Below are 25,885 nucleotides of genomic sequence, written 5' to 3'. Positions count from 1 at the left end.
GCTTCAGCCTCTAAGTTATTCAGGGGTTGCCTCGATAATGCGTCAGCTACCAGGTTTTGTTTTCCTGGTGTGTAAAATACTTTCCCGTTGTTCTCATAAATGAATGCTTTCCATCGCTTGATCTTAGCGTTGGTATTTTTGTCGGATACCGCATACGTGAGAGGCTGGTGGTCTGTAAAGATCCGTACTTCATTGTTACCGTACAGGTAATTTTGGAGTTTGCCTATTGCCCAGACTATCGCCAATAATTCTCTTTCGTTGGTGGCGTAGTTCAGCTCGCAGTCTTTTAGTGTGCGTGAAATCATGGTAATAGGTCTTTTATTCTGGGATAATACCGCGCCTATTCCACTCGCTGAGGCGTCAGTGGTTAAGTCAAACGGTGATTTAAAGTCGGGGTATGTCAATATGACATCTTCAGATGCCAAAATGTTACGAAGGTGGTCGAATGCATTTCGCTGGGTTTCATTAAACCTGACAGCTACTTTTTTCGACATATTCTTGCTGACCGTCCCGTTTTCCCCTTTGAGGATGGCGGTTAGGGGTCTAGCAATAGATGCAAAATTTTTTACGAAGCTTCTGTAATAGCTCGCCAGGCCTAGGAAGGACCTGAGGCTAAACAGATTTTTTGGTTCCGGGAATTCTTTTATTGCCCTAACCTTTTCTGGGTCTGTTTTTGTCCCTCCTCTGGTGACAATGAACCCTAGGAACTCAACGCTCTCTTTAAAGAACTTTGTTTTTTCTCGTGCCACCCTCATGTTGGCATCGAGTAGGCGCTTAAGCACCGTGTCAATATGCTTAACATGTTCCGTTTCATTTTCGGAAAAGATGATAACATCGTCAACGTAGACATAGCATATTTTGCCGATTTCTTCCCGCAGCACATCGTCGATGGCTCTTTGGAAAATACTCCCTGCGTTTTTTAGGCCGAAGGGTAGTCGGCAGAATTCGTACTTCCCACCATTAACTGAGAACGAAGTCTTCTCTCTGTCCTTTTCAGCCAGGTATATTTGGTGGTACCCTGACTTCAGGTCTAGGGTAGTAAAAAATTTGGCTTTTCCCAAGTTCGCTAGAATCATGGGTATGCTCGGCATGGGATAGCGATCGGCGACTGTTCGCTCGTTCAGCTTCCTGAAGTCGATTACTAATTGCTTCTTTTTACTGCCATTATCATCAGTCCCTTTTTTGTCAACTACCCAGGCAGGGCTGTTGTATGGGGATCTGGACGGCCTGATTATGCCATTTTGCAGCAGCTCTTTGATTTCATTGTTTACAAAGTCTGCTGCCCCCATAGGATAGGGGTATAACTTGGAGTAGACAGGTTCGTCACTCGTAGTTCGAATAGTAGCGATGACCGATGTGTTGAAGGTGAGCGCCTCGTTAGAGGTTGAAAACACCTTAATTCTTTTCAGAATAGTTTTTTTGAATTCGGCTTTAGCCGAACTTGGCACCACTATGTCATCGATTTTTGTGAAGTTGACATTTTGACAGTCAAAAAAATTGAGCTTTTCGGAGACATTTGCGTATTTTATTACGCTGTTGCCTAGGTCCAATGCTACTCCTGCTCGCGTTAGCGAATCGAAGCCTATTATAGCATCGAACGTGCTCAACGTATCCAATAGGAAAAATGGGACGTCTAGTCCAAAAATGCGCATTATGCACTTGTATTTGACATCACTGGAGCCGTGGATAGAGCTCACAGTAAAAGGGGTTTCGACCGGCATTACGTTTCTTAGCTCCTTTACGGGCTTCACGTAATTTTTTGCCGCCCCGGTGTCGATGAGGATTTTTACTGATTTGCCAGCCAACTGTCGCTCGACGAACGGCAGTCGGGAACGCTCCCTAAAAAATGGAGGAGGTCGTAAAGCTCGGCGGAGTCGCTATCTTCCTCGATGGTGGCAACCTCAGCCTCAGCTGTGGCGGCATAATCTGTCACCTCCTGTTGGGGTTGGGCTATATTGTTGACGCGCTGGCGTCTTTGGCCTGATTGCCTCTGGGACGAGTTCTGCCTTTTGTAATTGTTGTTACTTTGAGGCTTTCCCCAGTTTGTTTCTTGTCTAAATTTAGCCGTTGAGGGGTCTACCTCCATGGGCTGAACTTTATTCTGGTCTAATGGTTCAGGATCCCTGCGCTTTGGCCAGGGATTGTCCTCATGAGATTTACTTTGGTTTTGTTTAGGGACAAAGTGCGGATTTTTATCCTCGCCTCTCCATTGCTTTCCCTGACCCTTGCTATTGCGCCTGTTGCCCTCATTGAAATGAGACTTGTCTTCTATAGCTTTCGCGTAGGATGCCGCGAACGCGCTTCTTTCAATGCTGTTCTCTGCCTCTCGCGCAAACGCTAGTGCAGACGGAAGGTCTTTGGGTTGTGCCGGCAGCACAAGTGACTTGAGTGGTCTTTTAAGCCCTGCAATGAACGCATGAAGGGCGTCATCCCTAACTTCCTTATTTAGGATAGTTGCTGTGTCCGAGTTATGTGACATGACTATTTTGTTAGTGACAAGTGTGAGTTTCCTCTCGACCTCATCATAGTATGCCATAAGGTCGGAGTCTCCTTGCCGAACCATTTCTAAATTTTGTCGTAGCACTCTCAAGGACGTTTTGTCCGCATATGTGCAATCTAGTCTGGCTATAATTGCATCGAAGTTTAGCACTGTATTGTGGGACGTGAGTAGTGACCGAGCGGGTCCGCAAATTTTGTTTTTAATTATGACTACAGCTTCGTAGTGTGCCTCGCTGCCGTCGTATTTCTTGAATACTTCATAGGCATCTGATGCAGCCTGTCTCCACGAAACATACTCATCGTGGCTTCCACTGAATGTCGGTAGAGACTTTACTATGTCCAACTTGACATCGCATCTCACTGCAGGGTTTGGTACTACCCTTTTATAGACTTCTACCTGCGGCGCTTGCACTGACAGCGCGCTAACCTGTGTTCTAACCGCTTCTAAATCTGTGGCGAAATCGCTTCTTAACCGCTCCTCCTGTTCGATAAGGGCGGCGCTGACCGCATTTGCGACAAGCGCTTGGATCATTTCAGCGTTCATTTCTGGTCGATCTGTGTCCCTAACTTCGGGGCGAAATCCTACTTCTTCGCTATCTTCGCTATTGTCGCTATCAATTTCCTGCTTAACTTCTCTATACTCCCAACTCATTGGCAGTTAAAAGGACGCTTACAAGAATTTTAACGATTGGGTTCAAGACAAGATGTTTCAACGGGGCACTTTGGTGATGTGAAGCCGAAAAAATTAGCGAAAAACAACAGATCGTCACCTAAAACACAAAAATGTTGGATTAATTTGTCCCAAGAACAGAACTAAAATACAGAACGGTGACAACAAGTATAGGTCAATTCGACTGGGTGTATAATTAGCACAGACACACTAGAATTGATAATGCACTTTAAAAAATTCAGATCGAAAAAATTAAATCAACACGCAGAACATGGAAGTACCTTGTAATTAAATATTTGAATAATTTATTCATATAAAAATCGCCAGTACGAGTGTACGTAACTTGAGTTATTTATTTTATTTATTTTTGCCTCGCACTCATAAAAATCTGGATCAGAAATCGAAAATCGAATCACTTTTTTGTATATGTAAAAAATTCCTATTGCTGGGCATAGGAAATTGTATGCGTAGACCTTGGCTATTGTCGACGCTCAGCTACTTACATAATGTATAACTTCAGGGGTGGGATTCTAATATTAGTAATAATATTAATCCGTTGGGCGCCAATTATTTAAATATGTAACCCGACTCTGTCCCTCGCCGCTGTCCGTGATGGGTAAGGGGTTACTGTCACTTTGCCACCGTGGCAAGTTCCAATCAAGGGGTTGATGACGTAATTGCCACCGTGGTTTGCTGTTATTATGTATGAGCCTGGCGGTCGCCACTGGCTCTCTTCTCTCCTGGTTTAGGAAGATTATGTAGGGAGTTACTAACTCCGTTGCTAACGGCCCTTAAGGCACAATAACCAATTCAATTAATATAATAAACGTTGACGGCCAATGCCGGAGTTTTATATCCAAGCTAATGCTTTTTATTGAATATCCAAATTAAAACTAAACTTAAGATTGAACAAAAGCTCATGCATATCCGGCTGCCCGTGGCAGACCGCTGACCTTGCACATTTTGCAGAAGTCATACGATCGCTGTCAGCCAATAAGAGGGAGCCACGGCTCGGAATGGCACAATGTGCTGGCTCAGCTCTAGGGCCAATAGACCCGACCTAATTTTAGGGTGGACCATGCATGAGGGAGAAGTATAATGATAATAATAATAATAATAAAAGGTGATTAATACTAGAGAATGATAAACATGATAAATGATTAATATTAATAAAGGAGATAAGAACTGGCCTGCTCAGCCTAAGCTGGGAGTTGGTTGTTAACTTATATACATATATATAAGAATTCTATGTAAACATCAAACCGCTGCAGTACTGTACTGTTAAGCATCTGTATGTAAATTGATGTTATTCAATGAATGTGGAACAGCTGTCGGCTTTAGCTTTACTGCCAGTTGTAGGTGGTCACAGGGGGGGTGGACGTCAGGCCCACTGTTGGCTGCTGGCCGGCTGGCCGTAGATCTCTCAATAATGAATTAGGAAGATTATGTTGGGAGGGTGACTGCCCTCCCTTTACCCGCTGGCCTAGGGACTCAGACAGGTGATGAATAATAACGTTTTAACGACAGCTTGTCGGAGTTGAGTTTTACGAGTGGCTCTTTATTCAATGAATGTCAAATCAGAACTGAATATAAAGAATAAACTTATAGCTAACAAAAACTCACAGCGGCCACGCAAACATGCAGTGTCTGCCGTCTGTGCATGAGCATCCGGCCCATTGCTGGGTCAGCAGTTTGGCCGGAGCGTTATTATAATGTTGACTATGGTCAACGACTCTGGTCTGGCTGACCACAGTTAACTTGCATATCTATAAGTTGATAACCACTTCTCGGTCCTTAAGTATACCTGCGATATGGGACCTCATGCGAGTGGTCAATACATGGTTTTTTAGATAATGATATCAGGCAGCGGAAATTTCCCGCTTGTACCTGCGTTGGAAAATTTAGAAATAAGAGTCTAGGCGATATTACTGTTAACCACCTAAGTTAGGACTTTACGAAAATATAACAGTTTGAAATATCAACTCAACAAACGAAGACGTTTGCTTTATTTGCAGCCTCTCTTATACTAGGTATAACCTATACATTTAACCTTATCCATGGGGATGTGGAAAGTGCGGACTTGTTGAGTCACCTTAATTTCCACGTACCATGTAGAACTACTAGATCCTATATCCCATTAGTGTTGCGCCACTGTAGAACCTCCTTCGAACTGCATGAACCTTTTATAGTGTTATGTGCAAATTATAATGATTTGTACACACTAATCTCTAACGTAGATAGGCTTCCCAAATAAAAATCTTTAATACTAACGCACTTAGTAAACATGCAAGCAAACAACCTGGCAGCACGCCGGTAGTCAATTTCCTCGTATTCTGTCCTATATTTTCCATCTCGCCTACTAACACCTAACCCAAACAGGCACGTGCCTGGTGTCATACGGGCCACTTGAATGTACTGACCGTAGTGCATCAACATCCAAGCAGAATGGAAATGCAAATGCATAATGAACAATTTGGATTAGAATCCGACGATATTATTACATGCCGTAGTATCGGATCAGACGAAGGTGGATTTTGACAAAACCTTACCGTAAGACGTTAGTAATAATGTAATTATAACTTATATTGTGCGGTGTTAAAGCCACTGAAGCTCCTGGAGAAAAAAGTATCCGACTCGAAGGACTAATATATTGAAGGACGGTGACTTTTACCTGAACTGCACTCGCTAAAAAAATACAGGAAACTAATTTGGGCACGCATACCATTTTAGATTGCAATTATATCATTAATAAATAATACAATATAAATTAAATAATTTTTTGTTTAAAACAACGATATATTGCCTACTTCTGTTACACTATATAAATTTTATTTTTACAGTTTAACATTCACAGTTTTGAATTTATTTGTTTACATTTAATGAACGTTTCAATTGGCAGCTTTATGATATAATCATCCGATTTTCATAAAATAACTACATCTCTGATTATATGAAAACATTTAGAAGAACGTAAAAGTTATAATTTTTTTAAACGACTTAAGGTTCCTGAAATAAATATATAGGACACTACATTTTATCGTTTTACAAGAAAGGAAGCTAACTTCGGCACGCCGAAGTTTATATACCCGTGCAGATAGAACATCGATGACTAGGAATCGATACAATATAAATTATATATATTTATGTTAAAAAACAATGAAGTAATACCTGCTTTTATTTTATTCACCTATACATATTATATTTACAGTTTTACATTTACGGATTTTCATTTTTCCTCTATATTTAACGATCTTTCCTATGGGAGCTATATCATATAATATAGTATTCTGATTTTCATAAAATTTTACACAAAATTGTAAAGTAATATGAAATGGCAATATCTCAAATTTAATGAATATCTGTTTAAAACTGAAAAGTTATAATTTTTAATTGTATAAATTTTCCGATCGTTTCTATGGCAGCTGATCCAATACATACGAGTGAGAGTATATAGAAAACTTACTTAAAAGTTTTTTTTAGATAGTTTAAAAAACCGAGAAACTGGTTTGCGTAGAAACGGACAGACGGACATGGCTAGATCGACTCGGCTGTTGATGTTGATCAATAATATATGTATATATGTATGGTCGGAGATGACTACTTCACTTCTGACTGAAATTATAATACCCTGCAAGGGTGTAAAAAAAACAAGTATTCGAGGCGGTGAATAGGGTGGTTATTTTTTTGAAAGTGTGGGGATTATACTCATCTTCTTGAATTCGTACGAAAATTATGTTCTAAAAGTATACAAAAATATTCCTTTAATTCTCTGTCATATCTTTAATATGGTTTTTAATTGATTGTTCAAGAGCTGGGCTGGATCAGGAAAATTTTAGGAAATGAAAAAACATATACATTTAAGAAAAAAATCAAAAACGAATTATAGCTCTAAGTGTCTGTCAAAAATCGAAAAAATTTTTCTTTTTTTCCCCAAGTAATTGTAAAAAAGTCGCAGGTTAAATTTTTTTTAAATGTTTTTGGTTTTTTTTTACGTCTACGGAAATTTTGTTCCATTTTTTTTAGTGCACTTTGAAAGCACGTGCATATACGTACGTTTGTACTTATGTATGTATTTGTTTTCCCCTTTTAAGAGAATGCTTAGTATCAGCGGGCACTTTGCTCAACAGTCCATATACACAGAAAAATTTCCATAAAAAAAACTTGTGCGCCTTTTGTAACATTAATAAATACTATTAAACAATTTGAAGATGTGTAGTAAAAAATTGTGAAGAGAGTATAGTACTTCTGTCGTACTAATATGTTTACTAAACTTCTGAAAGGGTATTTTTTTGGCCACCCATATAACACTATTCTTTATGTCAAACATAAGATTGACTACCTAATTCCCTTTTCAAATGTATTCATGGGATACTCAGTGACCTCAGTCATTTAAGATCGATGCAATATCAATTGACTCGGTTGTGTAGGGAAAAATTTTAAGCAGTTATCCAGAAGAAGCAAGGCAGCTTCGTCTTTTAAATTACTTGAAACCGAACTTTTAGTTATCATTATTATAAGTCTGCAGTTCTTCCATTTTAAATGCAGATGAGTATAATGTCATCAGATCCCATTTGTTGGGATAATTTTAATCAAGAACATCTAATAATTTTAATCATTGGAATTGTGTCGTCTCTATGGATTTATTGGCTGTTTTTTATACCATTTCGATGGAACAATGTATGTAGAACAATCTGATTTTAAGACCACTTACAATAAATAAAAAAAATTAAACAATTTGTTACTACTGAGACAACATATACAGAAATACTTCAATTTCTTTGTCATCATTTTTTTTAAACAGGTAGGGAAACTATTAAGCAAAAATTCCAATTTCAAATTTTTAAGCAGTTTTACTTTTTAACATATTTCGAAACCCAATTTCGAACTAAGAAAGTTTTGATTTACATTTTAGAACGGATCGTGTTCATTTTAGTAGTACAAAGTGTTTAAGCAACTCCTCAATATACACGCAGAATTCAATATCAAAAGTTATATATATAGTGAAGAAAAGACTTTGCATATGTGGACTTTATAAAAACCTTCAAAGATATTACAAATTCAAAATTTGGTAACTTTTTTATCTATGTCATCTAAAGCCTATTAATAACATAAGACAAAAAAATAATTAACTGATTTTCTGTGCGAAATAAATGAATTGTAAATATTTTTAAAGCAAAGAGATAGAGAAATTACAAAAAAACAAGAAAGGAAGCTAACTTCGGCACGCCGAAGTTTATATACCCGTGCGGATAGAACTTCGATGACTAGGAATCAATACAATATAAATAATATATATTTATGTTAAAAAACAATGAAGTAATACCTGCTTTTATTTCATTCACCTATACATATTATATTTACAGTTTTACATTCACAGATTTGCATTTTTGCTCCACATCTAACGATCGTTTCTATGGCACCTATATGATATAGTCGTCCGATTTTTATAAAATTTGACACAAAATTTAAGACTAATAAAATGGCTATTCCTCAAATTTGATGAAAATCTGTTGAAAACTGAAAATGTTATAATTTTTAATTGTATTAATTTCTCGACCGTTCTTATGGGAGCAATATGATATAGGAGTCCGATTTTCATAAAATTTTACACAAAATTGTAGAATAATATGAAATGGCTATATCTCAAATTTGATTAAATTCTGTTGAAAACTAAAAATGTTATCGCCACCGCGATTGTGAGTCTTCCGACAACAGCCACCGCCATTCTCATTCCTCTCAAATTTCTCGATCGTTCCTATGGGAGCTATATGATATAGTCGTCCGATTTTCATAAAATTTTACACATACATATTATATTTACAGTTTAACAATCACAGATTTTCATTCTTCCTCTATATCTAACGATCTTCCTATGCTACATGATATAGTCATTTCATAAAATTTAACACAAAATTGTATTATAATATGAAATGGCTATAACTTAAATTTGATGAAAATCTGTTGAAAACTGAATGAGTTAAAATTTTGGATTGTATTAATTTCTCGATCGTTCCTATTTTACGCAAAATTGTAGAGTATTATTGATTCTTTATCTGACAAGAAAAAGATGGATAAATAAATGTCGTATTGACAAAGCCTATAATAAGATATATTTTTAGGAAAACAATTTAAATACGGAAAGAGTATATTTTGGACTGCGACAGCATTGGTGCTTCGGGTATTTGGCTTCAGTTTCAATGGTAAAAGGAAATACATTTTTTCGGGTTTTTGGCATGTATGTATATTATTTTGTAGGGAAGAGGGAAGCCTTGAAGAGAAATATATATAAGAAAGATATAGAACAGAAAAGTCAAATTGGGACAGCTCCACAGCTCGACTTGCCGATTTGAGAGATCTCGAAGTTGAAGTGGTCAAAAGAAAGAAGTTTCAAAAGAGCCGGGTCAACAAAGTATGACCGCAACAGTTGTCCTCCAAAAATGCCGAAAAAGTAGAATAAAGAAAAGAATAAACTTTTTGCCGCTCGCAAACTGTTTTACCCTCTCCATAGAGTCTTCGAAAGGGTTTATCTTATATTAATACTAGGGTTAAAGAAAAACAGATTTACACAACCAACACGACTAAACTACTAATAAGGTCTTCCCACAGATCCATATGCTTTCCTCCATCTATTGAACCACAAAGTTGTACCGTTCTAAAATCGAATTTCTTGTCATCTAAATTATTTTAATATAGTGTCAACATAATCTGCCGCAGTCTGCTTGTTTTCTGTTGTTGAACTTATTTTGAACGAACGTTTGATAGAAGGTAATGCTTTTTTATATAGGTCAAATATTTGCAACCTGCAGTACCACCATGTTATCACATGCCAAATTCATCACAGACTTCTACCAAGCCGACGCACTGTAGCGCCCTTTATTATTTTACTTTGCGAGAACCATAACTTTTAAACCGAATGAGCTATCTAACAATTTTAACGGTTTTAGAAAGTGACACTACCACACATTTATAGTGTTTTAATAGGATATTTGAACAAATTAAATTAATGTTTTTTTTTTGTGCATTTTAAGAACCCTATTTCTAAAACTAAATCTATATTAAAAGAATCTAATAGATCAAGCATTTTTGGGCTTTAATCGAGTGATTCTTTATCTTTTCGCGATTTTATGTGCCGCTGAAATGATGATGCCAACATGTTTAATAGGTCCGCATTTTGCCTAAGTCTGCAAATAAACTAGCTTAAGAATTTCTGAGCTTTTTCTAAAAGTTCTCCAATTGGCAAATATTGATACTCAATTATATCCTTACCATGATTCAAAATTGTGCGAACCGATGGAATTAATCTCTTATGTGGATACTTCTCAGCAAAAACTGAAGCTGCAATGGAAGCTTTGCAGAATCAATGTTCTCCTTGCAATCAAATGCTTTAATGCTTCCTGAACACAAGATTTTGTCAACTTTGCCTTGCCTTTGACCATAGTCAATTGAAGCTTGAAGCTGTATTCAAAATTTTTTTCTTTTTTGATCTCCAGAATAATGGGTCTTATACCCCCCAATTCTTGAATATTTGCACATATTTTTCCTCTGATTAAAGTCGCAAAGAAACAACAGAGGTTCCTCAAACCCGACTATGCAAGTGATCCAAATGATGCTCTTTACGTAAACCGTGAAACTCATAGTTAAATCCACCTTCTAAGTTTAATTTCTTTTTGTCTGAAGATACGACGTATTGGTCCACGTCATATGCGTTCGAGCAAAACTAAGGCGCTTTTTTATAAGGGGTGTTTTTTATTTTTAAATTTAGAGTTGGAAGCCTTTGTGAGCTCTGCGCTCTGCTAAACTAATAACACAGCTTTTACCTCCATTGAGGTTTTTTCCATAGGCTTACTTATTTTAAAAGAAATTGGCAATGGATTTGCGATGTTTTCCCGTTTCTTCGTCGGTTTTATGAAATGAAAGCCCACCTTCATTAAATGCAACGATTTTTTAATTTTCTTACGAATAGGTTCCCTGCCCATATTGTAATTCAATTAAAAAAAAGTTTTTAATTTAACAGAAAAAAAATAGTTTGTTCTACTAAGCAAATTACCAATATAGTTAAATTTTTGTTTGGGGGGCTCAAATCTGATGATGCAAAGCTCATGCAAACTTTTTTATGCAAGTAGAAAAAAGTCAGATAAAACAAGAAAGGAAACTAAATTCGGCACGCTGATAGAACTTCGACCACTTGGAAATAATCTTTATATATAAAAATGCTCTGTTCGTGTCTACATCCTTCATAGACTTGAATAGTTCTGAACCGTTTAAGCCCAAATTTTTACACAACATGCGTTGAGGTTCCAGCTCGGTTATTGTCTACTTTTGATGTTGATAGCTTATCTGCGGTTGCGAATATATCAATTTTTTTAGCGTTTCCCCGTGCCCCTACTGCTGCGCCCTCTACAGGCAGCCAGCTGAATCAAAGCATTTCCTGTCAAACATTCAAAACATATTGAAAGAAGAAATTGGAGATACTGTTCGTGTCCACATCCTTCATAGACTTGAATAGTTCTGAACCGTTTAAGCCCAAATTTTTACACAACATGCGTTGAGGTTTCAGCTCGGTTATTGTCTACTTTTGATGTTGATAGCTTATCTGCGGTTGCGAAAATATCAATTTTTTTAGCGTTTCCCCGTGCCCCTACTGCTGAGCCCTCTACAGGCAGCCAGCTTAATCAAAGCATTTCCTGTCAAACATTCAAAACATATTGAAAGAAGAAATTGGAGATACAAATTTTATTTTTTTGTTCAGGTTCAGTAAGAAACGAAGTCATGCCACCAAAGAAGTCGAGATTGGGTCGTCGTATTCGCAATACAGAAGCAAAAAGACGTAAGATTACGAATATGACTGACGAAGAACGGGCCTCCATCCGAGAGACTGAGCGGCTGCGCGATGTCCTTTTACTCATACAGGTTAATGGTTAGGAGGACCGATTGCAATCATATATTGAAATGTCATCAGTTGATTCATTAGTACATTGTCGATATGTATGCAAAAATTGAAACAGAACGTTTGCTGTTCCTCCGATTGAATCAGAAGAAACTTCGGGCCGAGGAATATATCCATTTGCGGGATGCTGTGATGAATGACCGTAATACAACCAACGTTGGAAAGCTCACGATTTTGCCATCCTCATACATAGGTAGTCCACGCCACATGCATGAATATGCTCAAGATGCCCAGGCATATGTTCGTTGCTACGGCCGTCCAGACTTATTTATCACCTTCACATGCAATCCAGCTTGGGACGAGATAGTACAGCTGTTATTTCCTGGACAATCATATAGGGATAGGCATGACATCACATCCCGTGTTTTCAGACAAAAGCTCAAGTCCCTGATGGATTTCATTGTGAAGCATGGAGTTTTTGGATCTGTGCGGTGCTGGATGTATTCAGTAGAATGACAGAAGAGAGGATTGCCGCATGCGCACATACTGATTTGGCTGTATAATAAAATTACTCCAGACGAAATTGACAATGTGATATGCGCTGAGATTCCACGGGCAGAGGTTGATACAGATTTGCATGCAGTTGTCATCAAGAACATGATCCATGGCCCATGTGGTACCCTTAACCCATGTTCACCATGCATGGTAGACGGGAAGTGTTCCAAGCGATATCCTCGAGCATTTACAGCCAACACCGTAACAGGGGACGATGGATATCCTCTGTATAGGAGACGGTCAACTGAAGATGGAGGGACTTCCGTAACTTTAAACATGAGAATTGGTGATATTGAGGTAGACAATCGTTGGGTGGTTCCATACTCACCCCTATTGTCAAAATCATACAAAGCGCACATCAACGTAGAATATTGCAATTCCGTGAAATCGATTAAATGTATCTGCAAGTACGTGAATAAAGGCAGCGATATGGCCGTTTTTGGTGTTCAGGCAGAAAATGGGGACAGCAATGCAGTACGAGTTGTCGATGAAATATCTCAATACCAGGTTGGAAGATACATAAGCAGCAACGAGGCTGCATGGAGAATTTGTTCGTTCCCCATTCATGAACGCTATCCAGCTTTAGTTCACTTGGCAGTCCATTTGGAGAATGGTCAACGTGTCTATTTCACAGAAAGAAATGTGCAAGAAAGAGTCCTGAATCCGCCAGCGACAACTCTGACTGCCTTCTTCACCTTATGCCAGGAAGATGATTTTGCCGGAACCTTGATGTATTCAGAAGTGCCTCTTAACCACAATATGCCACAGAGAAACGTGGCAGGGTACAGCTAGTACAATATAAATTATATATATTTATGCTTAAGAAAACAATGGAATAATGCCTGCTTTCATTTCATTCACCTATACATATTATTTTTACAGTTTTACTTTCACAGATTTCCATTTTCCGTTTTTATGGCAGCTAATGGCTATATCTGAAAACTGAAAATGTTAAACCTTTTTTGTAGAAAATATTCGATCGTTCCAATGTTTCGAAATAAACATTAATAATAAATGTTTATTTTGTGTTTTACAAACAAAAACCGATTTCATATAAAAAGAGATTTAACCCTCTAAATTAATATGCAACTATTAGTGGTGCTTCATGCGATAATATTTGCAGTGCGTTGACAGTTGAGGCACAATTGCAACTTCTTTGTATCTCTAAATCGAAGATTCGGACTCAAATTTTAAAATCGAGAGCATTTTGCCAAATAATGATCCCTCGCATCACACATCAGCCCGAAGATCCTTATCATCCAACTTTCGATGTGACTCTAGATATTGGGTATGACGTACAGAATATTTCTGACCGTCCAGCCAATAAAGTCCTATGTTTTCGCAAGACGGACTTTGAACGGCTGAATAATTTTATAAACGAGTTCAATTGGTCCGATCTATACATGTGCACTGACATGGCAGTTGCCGTGGATATTTTTTACAGTGCCATGAATTCATTTTTTACTGAATGTGTTCCGTTATATTATCCGCCAAGCTCGAATAAGCCGCCGTGGTTTACTAAAGAGTTGAGCCGACTTAAAAATAAAAAATCTAGACTGTATGCTAAATTTAAAATCACCGGTTCTCAATCTGCCCTTTCATTTTATTTATCAGCTCGGTCAAACTTTACCGTGCTGAACGCGCAATGTTATAAAAACTATTTAAATCGTTGAAGGGCCCAGATCTCACAGGACCCAAAACAGTTTTATAATTTCGTTAACACTAAACGTAAGCCTAAAACAAATCCTTCCTCGCTTTGATTTCAAAATACTACCGCAAATAATGATCAGGCAATAGCCGATCTATTTTCGCAGTTTTTTCAAACAACTTTTTCAAGCTCTTCGAATTTACACCAGATTTATTCCCACAACATACCCAAATCGAACTTAATTTTCTGTCCTAGCCTAAACGAAAGCTCTCTCCTTTTAGATCTTCATCGTGTCTTCACTTTATTCGCCAGGTCCCGACGGAATTCCTGGCTGTGTGCTCAGTTATTGTGCCGACGCCCTGTGCTATCCCCTTCTGAAATTGTTTACCTTGTCCTCAGAATCCTCCCACTTTCCCATTATTTGGAAGGAATCGGTTATTATTCGTCTCCACAAAAAAGGTAGCAAATGGGATGCCAGCAATTATAGAGGAATCTCTAAGTTGTCGGCCATCCCTAAATTATTTGAAAACATTATCACCCCTCACTTACAGCACCTTTGTAAATCAGTTATTTCTCCATGTCAACATGGTTTTATTAAGCGAAGATCAACAACAACAAATCTTTTGGAGCTCTCTTCCTATGTTATAAACGGCTTCCATAATAATTTTCAGACAGATGTAATCTCTACTGATTTCAGTAAAGCATTTGACTCTTAACTATTCTCTCCTTGTTAGAAAACTCGATTTAATGGTTTTCCAAGTGATCTTCTTAATTGGATCTCAAGTTATATAAATGGTAGGATGCAAAAGGTCCTTGTTTATGGGGAAGACAACGAATTTGCCACCCTTAAGCAATAATAACTAACGCTCGAATTAGGGTGATTAAATGCGGTGTATATTTTCGTTTCTGTTCTCTGGTCGGAGCTGCAACTACAGATCGAACGCTTGACTTTAACATATATAATGCCTAAAATGTAGCTTAGCATAAAGATAAGGCGACAGAAGAAGAAGAGAGAGAGAAAAAGAAAAGAAGAGAAAAGCTAAGAGCGCAGAAGGTGCAGCCATACACCCATGTGCGCATGATTAGGCGCTAGCGGTCTGCTCAGAACAGTCCTCTTTAAGAATAAATTAACTAATGTTTTAAGGATTACATCTGGCGTCCCGCAAGGAAGCCATTTGGGGCCCTTATTGTTTACATTATTTATAAATTACCTGCCCAAAGTCTTGACTAACTCCAGAGTGCTTATGTACGCGGATGACGTCAAGCTTTGCGTGCAATATAATGACGTCGCCTGCCAGTCGGATTTACAAACAGATCTCAATAATTTTCAAACTTAGTGCCGTGTAAACTTATTAAATTTAAATGGCTCGAAATGCAAGCTAATGACATTCTCCCGTGTCGTTCCTAAGCTTGCTACTTATACGCTGAAATGCTGCTCTTTGGAAAGTATTAATTCTGTTGATAGTTTGGGCGTCCGCTTGGACCCAAAACTTGACTTTATTGATCATATTTCGTCTTTGGTGAATAGAGCCAGGGGTGTGCTTGGATTTATTAAACGGTGGTCGAAGGAATTCAATAATCCCTATGTCACTAAATCCTTATATACTTCTTTAGTTCGTCCTCTTAGAATATGGATGCTGCGTTTGGAGCCCTCAGTACTGTACAGTCCATAGTAAACGCATCGAGTCGGTTCGAAGGAAATATATATTATTATTTATTATTATTATTGTTGCGCCACTGTAGAACCTCCTTCGAACTGCATAAACCTTTTAGAGCCTTTGAGAGTCTTCACTTTATTTGCTTCCGTGTTCTGCCAGCGTCAAGCAGTGCTAGTTTTTTTAATTTTTATCTCTGGCCAAATTTAATCAGCGATCTGACTATATGTAAATCGACGGCCAAAAATAATGCCTCAGTTCCTACAATACGCCAGTTGATGTTATCATGTAGGGAAATAAGCCCGTCCGAGTTGGCCGGAAAGAAGAGGCAGCAGTAGAAGCAATCGCCATTTATTTTTCATTTCTACCTTTTACTTTGTATCGTATTCATTTCCGAGATCCAATGTCAAAAAGCGCCAGAAAACAGATAAGGGCAGCTTAACGAAGAATTATTATTAATATAGCTAACCAAATCTAAGCATTCGGAAAAGGTAGGACAGGAGTAAATATTGCTTTACAGCCTCCTCATCGAAATCTTTACTCAGGAAAGCGTTGTCTTCGCGGGATAAATACTGAGTGAGTAAGTGTGCTGGCTCGACGCCATCAATTTGCAATTACGGCCCAAATGCGTCATATAAAGCCCACCTAAAGTTTGCGTCCCAATTTCGTTTAAAAGAAAAACCAAACCAAGAATGCAAGCTTAAAATAAGAAACGGAAATAATATGTAAAACCCCTAAAACTGAAACCTCTTTGCGAGCCTCGATCTGTCCTATGCTTTTGATCTCTACACTGAGGGAATTATTGATTTAGTTCATAAATTCGAATGTTTGCAAAAAGAATTCATTTTTAAACCTTTATTTCGCTTCACGATTAAAACAATATTACTGCAGTTAAATTTCTAAATAATTAAAGTTTTGATATGAGTTTTATGGTGCATATTTTATAAGGAGGTTAGATTTTCAAATTTTATAGATGCCAGTTTTGGATCGTAAGGAATTAATTTTTATAATGTGGTAAACAGCAGTCTTCATTTTGCCTTCAGCTAGCCAACCTTCCTTAGAAATGCCCTGATCAGGGCTGGGAAGGGGTCATCAGATGGCATTCAGGATTTGATGACAACGGAAGGGAGGGCAAAGCCGCTTCAACTCCATCAGAATCGAGCTAACTGACTCGCAAGTGTGTTTTCCCAGTTGTTGTCTCAGTGTATGTTTTTTTTTGGGTTGTCAATTTTATCTCGTCGTAGTACGCATTTAATTTAAATTTTAGATTCGTATAATAGTCAATATCTAGGAAGGCAATGAATACCACCCATTAGCCGACGAGCCCGAGCCGGGTCAAGAAGCGTTCGCCGCCCTAGATACATCAACATCTGCCACGATTGTTACAATTATAATTTATTAATATGTTTAATAATTAAGAATCTTATAGTTTCGATACGTTGGATTGTGGCCAAATATGTTTTTCAAGATCTGCATTCAAATGCAGTCTGCAATAAATTCACATTTACACACCCAACACACTTAATTACTTTTAGCGGCACAGATTCTGGAGTGGGCTTTTGAAACTATTACTTTTGTATACGATTATGAAAGCCACGGTTGCTCCAGCGCACGTAGATAGTTAGTAATTAGTTTCATTGCCCAGCTTTGATTAAGAATTAGCCGAATTAGCTAATTTAAGACATTAAACGCTTAGATTCACAGATCAGTCTTTTTAGAAGGGTTGACTGGCTACGGGTGATGGACAAAGTAACAGGCCTGATCACAATAGTAGAGGGTGCAGCGGAGAATGAAAGAAAACCAAAAAAAAACTGAGGAGCGTTTTGCTTGGCCATAAGCGCTGCAAACTAGTAAGCAGCTGCCTTGTTGTTGTTCTTTGTTTTCTTTTCTTTGCCCATCGTTTTATATATGTCTGGTAAACACATGATTAGATTTGAACTAGGGAATAAGATAGGCTTGAAGGCAAATAAATGTTTTAATTCGTTATCGTTCGCAGCGTTTGTTTACATTTTGGTGTTTGCATATTTTTTAATATTCCTATATTATGTTTGATAATTTCGTTGATTACTTTTTATTTAATACTTTTTTTTTTGTGTTTTTTTAATTGGATCTGAGGGAATTTTCATAAATAGATATTAAATATATTAGAGCTAAATATCTGATTTTACGGCTTTTAGCCCGCCGCAATGAAAGGAGCAGAAGCTACGCAGATCAACTGCTCCTTGTGCGGGAAGGAGTTAGGGCAAAAAGGCATTTTCAAAACCCGATGCACACAGGAGTACCACAGAACCTGTCTTTCGACCTACTCCAAGAATCATAGGAAATGCCCGTTCTGCAATACGGCTTGCTTTGAAGTAGCAACTACGACTTCTGCATCGCAAGGCCCGAAGCAGTCGTCAGGAAGCAAAGCCGGAGCGCTAGCTAAAAACTCGCTAGAGAGAGGCGGAAGTGAAACGAGATCGCAACCGGCTATCTCCACCTATGCGGTAGGAGCCATGATTACGGATGGCAATTCAAGGGAATTTTATTGGAGATTCCACAAAGCCTCGAGGAATATTTGGTGGGACTTGCTCTGACAAGCATTGAGGAAATAGTTTGAGGACACTCGATCAGAGGGCGACATCGGGGAGGCTATTAAGGACCGAAAATAGCGAGAAGAGAGTTTTTATTGCTTTTACGAGGCCATTGCTAGACATTGATGCTATTGGTGGACAATTTATAAGCCCCTCTGTCGGAAAATAGATTAGTGGACATATTACGGAGAAATCTTAGGCCCGAAACGAGATACCAGATGCTGAATTTCAAAATTTAATCGGTAGAGGAACTTAGGGAGATGTCTAGGCGGCGGGAGGAGTACCACGAGGAGAGAAAACGGAATTATAGGTACCAGAATAATGGGCTGGGCTGTTTGAAGGTGCGGTGAAGTTTTTGAGAGCAAATTGGAGGGATGCGAATAGAGGCGTTAGCTTTGGTCTGTTGGAACTGCCGCAAGGAAGGTCATCGCTACCAGGACTGTGGGGGAAAATGAAAAGTTTTTTGCTATGGTTGCGGTCAACCAAACACATACAAGTCTATCTCCGTATCTCCGGCTATTGAAAAACTCCTATATAAGTAGACCGGATGTTGAAGTTAGGAGTGGTTGATGAATCCGAGAGTGCTTGGTCCTCTTCAGTCGTGCTTGTGCAGAAACCGGGAAAGGTAACGCTGTGCTTGTGGTGGGGTGGTATAGGAAGTTTATAAATAACTTGGAAACTCGGCGAACCCCGTTTCGCTACCAAAAGGCTTCGTTTTATGTAACATTTGGTTTAGTGATAAAAAAATAAAGATAAAGATAAAGAGGCACAGTGAAATTGTTCCTAATTCTATTTCGATCACTGTATTCCACCACTTTTAGTCACACTTAGAGGACAGCAGAGAGATAATCATGTACCGCAGTTTCTTTATTTATTTGTATTTCTTATTTAAATGTTGTTTAAAATAGTACAATAGTGTTACGTTATTTTAATTTAGACATTATTTTGTTTGCTATGAAGGAGGCGAAATCTTCGATAACTGAAATTAAGTTTAATTTTCTCGTTAAAGAGTGTTTCGTGAGGGGCCGCCTCTGCTCAAGAGCGAGCTTTTTGTTCCCGGCTTGCGCTCGCTCTCCAACTATTGCCGATCTCCCGCTCTCGCTTTAACGAGGCAAAACGACCGGGAGCTCGTATTTACTCTTTAAGTTAGTCTCTTGTAAGCAGCGAATAAAAGCTGACTCTCAGAAAACTACCACGACACCCCCGCCTTTATCTTCTCAACCCTGACGGGTTAACTCTTCCGCAAGCGACGTGGGAATTTCTTGGGCCTCCGACTCTGCGGACAGGATCGCCCCCCTAACCAAAGAGGAATATATATTCCACAAACAATGGTGCGAAAATTTAAAAGGATTGACGCAAACAGTCAAAATCACCGTATTTCGTTTTTATTTTAAACTGCGGGCCCGGCGGAATCCAACCCAGGGGATCAATTACAATTATAGTCTCTAGAGCTTTTGTGGGGGTTGACTTCAGCGCCCCAGATATGCAGAGCAGTGCTTTTTGTAGGTCCTCTTTTCCATGGCTGCCACCACACTAAGACTCTGTATAGCAATGTCGAACGACCAGCGATATGTAGTTCAGTGCATCAGAGCGGGTGAGAGGCCCCATGTGCTGCTAAGCATCCTGTTGTATGCATATAGCGCAATGATGGCCTTTTTCACCGTCTCTAGTACATTGGGTTTCCATGCCAGCTTGCTGTCCAGTACAGTGCCGAGGTATTTGAGTTGTGTTTTCGGGGTTAGCCTGATTGTATTGATTCTTGGGGGGATCCATGGCGGTACCTTGTATTTCTTAGTAAAAAAAAAATTTGGTCCGTCTCGTCCGTGTTGATATTGAGTCCTAGATTGTCTGCCCACTGTCATATCTCCCTGAGTGTTGATTCCATAATTGAGCAAAAGGTCGATGGACAGACTTCCGTAATAATTATTCTTATGTCGTCAGCATAGGCTGTTATCTTCGGGGTCTTTCTCTCGAACCTCTTGATTTGGTCGTCGACCACTAGATTCCATAGGAGGGGAGATCGGACTCTACCTTGCAGCGTGCCATGGAAGCGGTGCCCCAATCTGATTGTACCCGTCTGCAACTTTCCAGATTTCAGATGGATCCAAAAATTTATGGCGAGGAGCGTGTTGGTCGCTCCTAGGTGGTCCATTATTGCGTCTGTGCTTAAGTTGTTCAATGCCCCAAATAACAACAAAGACTCCGAGTGCTTATTCCTTATTGTGCAGGGCTCTCTCAATGGTGGTTTTTAACTAATGTAGTGCTGTCTCCACTGATTTCCCTTTTGTGTTGTGTTGTTGACAGTACTCTACCTCACATCGTTTCTGATGGAAATGTCCAGCAGTCTAGTGTCTTGAGTAAAGTAGAGGCGAGTCTTATCGGTCTGTAGTTCTTGGAACTACTACTTTCCTGCTTTAGGCAAGAAGGCAATCCGAGAGGTCCCTTATTGGAATGGGATATAGCCCGTGCTTAGACAAGCTATGCATAGTCTTCCTAGGTCGTCTGCAGCATGGCTGGAAATAATTATTGCTTTGGTGCGGAAGGTCCCTGTTCCACTAAGGTGGTTTGGTCTTATACTTAGTTCTTGATATCGGGCATGATGCGTGGAACGCGCCTAGTAATTCCTTATAGAGGTTCCCTAGGAACTTTTGTACGTATTCCTCTGATTTTACTGTGCCTGGAAAACTCGCGATTTTAATAGCGATTTATATAGATGAGATTGTTTGTCTTTATGAACTTTCCCAGTTAGTATTCCGGGGGTTTTTAAAGACGGGTAGTTTTGGAGAGTGATCGAGTTCGTATTGGAACAGAATGTACTTATGGTCTGAAAAAGATGGTCTCTCGAGGACTTTCCATTCTGATACCATAGTACTTAGTCCCGCTACGAGTATTATATATAGCACGTTGCCGAGGTGGGACCTACGAAGGTGTGTTCCTTCCCTACGTTTAATATATATAAGTTGATTGTGTTTATCCTCCACAGGCTGCGGTGCACGTTGGCGGCTGCACCCACGATCAGTTGCTGATCCTTCGTGCTGGGTCCTACCTATCGGCGACGGCATTGTCCGACTCATATGGAGATTGAGCTGCAGCACCATGAGGGTTATGGGTACCGGGTTCAACTTCACCCAATGGTCCACCGACTTCCTCTCATGCCCCACGCCATTGTGTATCTGGAATACAGGATGTCTTCCTCGCCTCCTTATTTAACTGGAGGACCGCATTGGCCCTCCTCTTTGGGTAGCGGGCTCATAATGTGCAGTACCTTATAGTCTGCGGTTGGGATGTCCGAATTCTGACCCTGCAGCAACTTTAGCGCTCGATCCCCTTGAAGAGCCACGGGGAAGAAAAACAGGGATTAGTTCCCTTTCCCTGTTCCCACGGCGTTTTCATCCAGCAGACCGTATGCATCAGCCACTTTCTCGTCGGGTCATTCATACATTTTAGGTTGTATTCATGCCACAAGAGACCTTCAAGCATGACTAATGATGCATTTCCTCAAACGTTTAGCCGGCTCTGTTGTGGAGGGTTCAGCTGGAGGATTTTCGCACTGAGAAAGTTGAATAACATTTTTTTTTTCAACAAAAGGTTTTTAAACCCTGTCACCTAATCAGCAGGAATCCCAATGAAGTCTAGCTCTTTCCAATTTTATCTTTATAAATATTTGCTGACAAAAAGAACCGACGGATCTCCATAGAAGCTAAAAGTGAGGAATGATTACATTAATTTATTATAATTATAATTAATGGGACTCGATTGGCTTCCCCATTTTTAAAGAGAAAAATAAAAGGAATTTTTTCACTTTCTGTTGTGTTTTGCTTGTACTACTTATTAGATCCTATTTTTAAAAATGGAACAGTTGAATCTTTGTTAGCAACTTCAACTTCATCATGTAATCCGGGCTTTATTTGACTCTGGGAAGTTTTATTTTGGAAGTCTTTGAAACTCAATAATTGAGATACTGCAGCGGAATCAACGAATTTGACTCTGGGAAGTTTTATTTTGGAAGTCTTAGAAAGTCAAAGATTGAGACACTGCAGCGGAATCAACGAGTGCTTTACCGGGTGTTAAAAAAAAAAAAAAAAACTTAATTAAGTTACAGTACCTCACGTATTTTTCGGTTACGTTGAGATATGACGAAAAGACAAAATGCCGCTTCGAGTGCTACCAACGGCCGTTCTGCCTATGTTGAAGCTACGGTTCGACCATTGGCGGAAGCCATGGGCCTACCTATCCTAGGGGTTTAGAGTCTTGCCTTCTCTCTGGAGTTGTCCAGAGCAAGGTAAATGATGGGGGACATCTCTCCGTTGCTATCTGCCTTTAAGGCGAGGTTACAAAATGCGTTAGCTGGAGTTTAGATTCGTGAGCTTCCGCTCTTTATTAAAATTCAATCAAAGCTAAAATTATTATCTAGTTGACAACAATCTCTCCGTGCAGATGATGATAATTGCGATGACAATACTATACTATTAGATACATTACTCGGTGGTGTCGCGGAAGGATAAATGGATGCTTCACGTTTACTAACGTTTTCAATTACTGCAATTCGACCTTGCATTCAAAGTACCTTGGGTGCGTCAAGATATGACAAATCCAGCTTAAGAAAGCCAGCACTCTTCTTTGGGCAGCTCATAGGCGTTCAAGTCTGCTATAACAAAACGGGTCTGGCATAATGGATTCCATTGTTACCTTATGCTTCCGCGTTTCCTCATCTTGGTACAGTAGTTCACAGTCGTTACTAGTAGCATATCTAGGTCGATATGACCTCTGCGTCTTTTTTTGCAGCAAATATTCTGGACCAGTAAACCATCTTATTGAGCTTTTTTGTACATTGCTTCGTCCATTTGGTCCCTTCATCAGCTACGTTTTGTTTCAGTGCCAATTCTCGAGCTCCGATCCTTCAAGAATCTCTCCAACACATTAGGCCACGAATTGAGGGTATATACGGGCGTCAGACCTTATCCGGAACAAAACGTCTGGAGCATCAATGCGTTTTTTAATCTTGGATGACTGCTCAGACCCCAAAAATTTGGCCAAGCGCAAGCCCATTAATTCTATTTGAGGCAAATTCCGCCATCAAGTTCAATACCCAAATATTCTACTGCACCATACGCATTCAGGCTAGCGTTAACGAATACATGCGACTGCATGCCTTGAACAGAACTTAAACAGGTCATATAGCGTGGAATGCGTAAATCACTCAATTTGGGGAGTAAGGCCTGCCAAGCCACCCAGTCATTCTTGTCTGATTCGTGAATTTTATCATCCCAGCTCACTCCCGATCTCCATACATTTTTTTTTAGGATGATTTTGGCGCGGATGTTAAAAGTCCAAGTACCCGAGCGGATCAAAAATGCACATTACAAAACCTTACACTCGACACTTCATGAGTCTAGGCGACATCTACTGCATATCGGGCCTGATGACGAACATTAGAATGTCTGATTCTGGCATCCACCATATCCCCAAAATTTTCTTCTTTTGTTTCTTTTCTTCGGAGTTAACACTGGAATTATAAGAGAACTCATCTTTTATTACTTTCCGAATGTAACGCTTCTCCACGTAGTTCCGCATGGTAGTAATCAAATACTCCTTCAGCATTCAGTCGTTGGTTGCTTTTGATTCGAGACACTTGAGCCGTCTAAGAGGCATGGGATATGAATCCGGTAGTTCGATATTCTTGTATCTCCACAAAAACTCAGTATCCCAGTGAATATTTTTGTACTTTGTAGTTTCAGTCATGATTTTCAGGGAGTGTTAATCTACCTTCGATCGTAACGGTTTTTCAGTGGCGCTCACGCCAAAAGACTCGAACGAAAAATGCCCTTTACTGTCTCGTCAAGTGCTCCCGTGGCATTCGTTGCACGTCCCAATGGGCATCGGACAGCGATAAGATCGTTATTATCAGCTTCCCGTACCTTCAGTGACACACAGATCTTAAGGTGGTCCAGACCAATAATCATATGAGCTTTAGCATTTGTGTACGTCGAGACCGTCTGGCAGATCCAGTTTGCTCCAAGTCCGTACTCCTTTCAGCATGTATTTTAAATCTGGACAACCGGCAGCGGAAACGATAGTAAACAGAGCTCCTCTTCGGGTACATTAAAGCCCAGTTCATTAGATAGCATGCGCTCCATTATCGTACAGGAAGATCATTCGTCGATAAGGGCGAAAACACCAACCGCTTGCGGTAAGTCATTCGCTTTTACTTGAACATGGAGATTAGGAAAAGCGATCTGACTTACATATGGAGCCGTTGTCCATTGGGTATTTCCAAATGCTGTGTTCACTCGATATTCACAGTGTGCTCGTATTTTGCTCGTAATTTGATGCTGCAACCAATCCGAGCCTACCACGGTGCAGATATGCTTCTGCTGATCGTGTCAAGCTGTACACTGAACTTTCGACAGATTCGTCAAACTCGTGATCTATTACTATCCATGACGTCACTCTTTGTAAGAGGTGCTTAACAGAATTTTCGGATGGCAAAGAATTTCAGAATGTTGGGACGCTCATGGGTCCTAGAGCTTTCCACATAAATCGAGCCTCTGGTTATAATATACAGATAGATAGAATTTTCTCGGTTTCGCAAATCAGTGTTAGTTTATATAAAATTAATTCATATATCGATCAGTGTTACGCAATATCAGTGCAAATTCAAACAAAAACAGTTGTCACAACTGAATGTAACGGATATTCAAATTGGACAACAAGCTCGCGGCTGCAAAACCTTCGCCATTCTCGTAACAAAAACACACGAAGACACGCACATATTGCATAAAAAGGTCCAGCGAAATCAAGCCCAGTGTGCATAAAGGGCGCAACGCGTACTTTTGGCCTTTTGTAATCTACCCTTAATTGTGCCTGCACCTTTTTTCGGTGCGTGATACACATCTCTTACGTCGTGTTAACCCGTTTGACAAAGGTTCGCAGCTTTGGGTTACAAAATCTGGTCTGGATTAGACGATCCATGAGCTGATTACCTCCGTGTATAGAAATACGGTGAGTTGAAAGTTGCTTCTTGAATTGGAGTTTGTTTTATTTCTCAGGATAGTCGGCACGTTGAGGTTGACTTATAATGGCCAGTTGCATCTGCGAAAGCTTTTCAGTCACCAGAATAGGACGTAGAGATGCGTCTACATCGGTTAATGCGATTGAAGTTGGAGAATCGCTCAAGAAGGTCAATCGCATGCTGCGAGCTGGTTTGTCGTAATTCTTCAAGGGTTTACTTTTAGTCTAAAATTACTTATCGTAAAAACATGTGTCTCGATGGTACAAAAGAGCGAAAGTTAATTACAAAAGAAAAGTGTGGCCAGCGATTCCAAAAAGGGAAATCTTTACTATTTAATAAGAAAGTTTTTTTTTTTTTTTGTAAATTTGATTAATTATGTTTGTGTA

At 39.4% G+C, this 25,885-nt stretch overlaps 1 protein-coding gene across 3 annotated transcripts in view; it reads left to right on the top strand.

Annotated features, from left to right (window-relative positions):
- Positions 1-7,543: 7,543 nt before the first annotated feature.
- Positions 7,544-25,885, top strand: part of nvd (cholesterol 7-desaturase nvd) — a 131,554-nt gene continuing 113,212 nt past the window's right edge. For 2 of the 3 annotated variants that reach the window (XM_086833010.1, XM_020957210.2), the window contains exon 1: positions 7,544-7,846. In XM_086833010.1, the coding sequence (XP_086689136.1) occupies positions 7,709-7,846 (138 nt within the window). In that variant the 5' untranslated portion in view covers positions 7,544-7,708. Of the gene's footprint in view, positions 7,847-9,310; positions 9,370-25,885 lie in introns of those variants that run through there. The other variant, XM_086833011.1, reaches the window with a different exon arrangement.

Source organism: Drosophila serrata, unplaced genomic scaffold (assembly GCF_035046125.1).
Source record: "Drosophila serrata isolate PLE 108 unplaced genomic scaffold, ASM3504612v1 contig_265, whole genome shotgun sequence".
NCBI classification, from domain to species: domain Eukaryota; kingdom Metazoa; phylum Arthropoda; class Insecta; order Diptera; family Drosophilidae; genus Drosophila; species Drosophila serrata.
The sequence above is the reverse complement of the archived record's forward strand: the minus strand, read 5'-3'. Positions and strand labels throughout refer to the sequence as shown.